Here is a 2,205-nt window from a genome sequence, read left to right as displayed (position 1 = left end):
CCTTCAGGTGATGGTAATGACATTGTTGAAAAAGGCACGGTTTGGAACCTTCATAAGTCACTATCTGCTAAGATGGAAGCTTCTCATTCACCCTCTTCATCAGAAAGTGACCAATTTTCCGGAGCCAGCACGAAAGCCAGATTTAGTCCTATTAGAAAGATGTTTGATCCGTTCATGAAATCAAAGTCTCTGCGAAGTCCTTTGGGTTATGCAGCAGAAGATGACTGTCAAAACTGTTGGGATGGAAAATACGAGAAGAAATAGGATTCTTCGGAAATCTTTGTTACATGACTTCTCACGTTCGCCTCGAAATTCTGAACCGGACACCACTTTTGTCAAGAAAGATATCATCCACTCCATGGTGGCAAGCTCACCAGTTCACCTACATGGTTGTCTCAAGTTGGGAGTGAAACAAAGGGTTCCATTTTTCTTGTTCTCTTGGCCAGACAGTGGAAGCAAGATAACGCTTTCAATTGGGCATACACCTTTCACGCCGTCAGCAATAGAAAGAAGAGCAATGCTGGTATGCGGCGGTTGAGTGATAGTAGCCGAGATTCTCCGGTTTTTGCTCAGATGCAAGTCTCCTGCTGTTTCTGCTCGGAAATTAAGGATGGAGGGATGATTGAAAACTCAATGGTTACAGAGTTTGTTATGTATGATATCGCACACCTGAGACAGCGCGTTTCTGTCCAAGGATCGCCTGATGTTTGTAAAAGCTCAATCTGTTCTAGTCCAGGCTCGGATGCTGGATGTTGTGAACCCGACAATGGCTCTAATGCAGTGAGGCTCAAAGATCACTTAAATCTTGCTTCAGATAGCGATGAGGTTGAATCTGTAAACGGATCAACTCCATTGCTACTTGCCAATCTGCATCCGAACCATGAAATTGCCGCCCTAGTCATTCAAGTACCGTTTAAGAAGAGAGAGCTTGAAATACAGAAGAGGGGACAAAATAGGTTATAACAGGCATTTAAACCTACTGAATGTCTCTGTGATTGACGAATGCAAAATGAACATACAAGATAACAGGAGGCAAGAGAAGGTGAAGGTTGTTATTCCTACCGGAAACCATGGCTTTCCTAGTACCGAGACCTCAGGTCCTCACCGCTACTCGATAGGTGGAGGAACGGTGGAGGCTGTGATTGTGGCCGCTGGGACATGGCTTGTCCCCTTGTTGTTGTCAGCAACCCTGCTATAAATTGTTCCGAAGATCGACCACTGGTGGACAGTGAACAGCCTTTTGAACTTTTTCTTCAGGAAAGGATTTTGTTTTTCATATAGACGTGATTAATATCTCCGATAACTAAGCTTTAATTATTATGTAGGGTGCCAAAGAGAATACACCGGCACTGACCATGAGCGCCACCGAAGGAGGGTATGCTGTCGATTTTCATGCAAAGTTGTTCGTGTTACAAGCATTTTCTATTTGTGTTGCCATATTGCACGGTACTGAAACCCCGACTGCTGCTGCGGAGGCACAAACTCAACATTTGTCGAAATGCGATTCACTGCAATCACTTCTTGATGATGAAGTGAAATTCTTAATTGAAGCAGTCACAGAGGAGGAGGAGAAGAAGAAAGTTAGCAAGAGAGCAGTAGCAATCCCACCAACATATGTGATTAACCCCCCCCCTCTCTCCTATTGCTCGTGTTTAGATGTCAGTAACCGGCTGGTTTAATTCCAAATGGCCTCTCCATGTATTTCAAAGCGACCAAAAGCGATTAAAGACGGTTAGTGTTCGGGCTAAAATGGAGAGTGGCCATGCAAATTCTGCCATTCCAAATGAGGGTTACTGTATAGGTGATATCTGTATCCAATGGCACAGATGCTTCTCATGCTCTGTAAACTGAAAATACATGTCGGGAATATCGTCGAAAACGGATTTATGGATTAATAATCCAAGTTACTGCCACAAAGAGGGTTAGTCCTTAAGCTCAAGAATCTCTTCATTGCACCATTGGTTCATTCCTGCGTTCTATAGATTAGAGAAATAGAATACGAAAACACCACATTGCTGATATTGTAACTTTGATAGCAAGGCAAAATAGTGATGCAGCTATTAAAACATTTTGGAGATAGAATTATTTTTCACCTTTACGACTATGGAGCTATGAGTGGCAGTAAATCATAGAAAACTTTACCTGCAGATTGTTCCCTTTTAGTCATTTTACTGCTGTGTTGGGGTTGGAACTTGGAACCAAACT

At 42.9% G+C, this 2,205-nt stretch overlaps 1 protein-coding gene across 1 annotated transcript; it reads left to right on the top strand.

Annotated features, from left to right (window-relative positions):
• Window positions 1–1,139: 1,139 nt before the first annotated feature.
• Window positions 1,140–2,000, top strand: LOC120163539. Its single transcript, XM_039173455.1, has 2 exons — window positions 1,140–1,257; window positions 1,326–2,000. Exons 1-2 carry the CDS (start codon window positions 1,159–1,161, stop codon window positions 1,677–1,679), a joined length of 453 nt encoding a protein of 150 aa, XP_039029386.1. The 5' UTR covers window positions 1,140–1,158; the 3' UTR covers window positions 1,680–2,000.
• The last annotated feature ends 205 nt before the right edge of the window (window positions 2,001–2,205 follow it).

This window comes from Hibiscus syriacus, unplaced genomic scaffold (genome assembly GCF_006381635.1).
Source record: "Hibiscus syriacus cultivar Baekdansim isolate YM2019G1 unplaced genomic scaffold, ASM638163v2 tig00111463_pilon, whole genome shotgun sequence".
Taxonomy (NCBI): Eukaryota; Viridiplantae; Streptophyta; class Magnoliopsida; order Malvales; family Malvaceae; genus Hibiscus; species Hibiscus syriacus.
Note: the sequence above shows the minus strand (reverse complement) of the source record. Positions and strands in the feature narration are given on the sequence as shown.

Excerpts from the sequence above, each read along its gene's own strand:
- LOC120163539 (XM_039173455.1), top strand. The coding sequence starts at position 1,159 with ATGGCTTGTCCCCTTGTTGTTGTCAGCAACCCTGCTATAAATTGTTCC. Across the intron at positions 1,258-1,325 it reads CTTTTGAACTTTTTCTTCAG|GGTGCCAAAGAGAATACACC; the intron begins GAAAGGATTTTG and ends ATTATTATGTAG.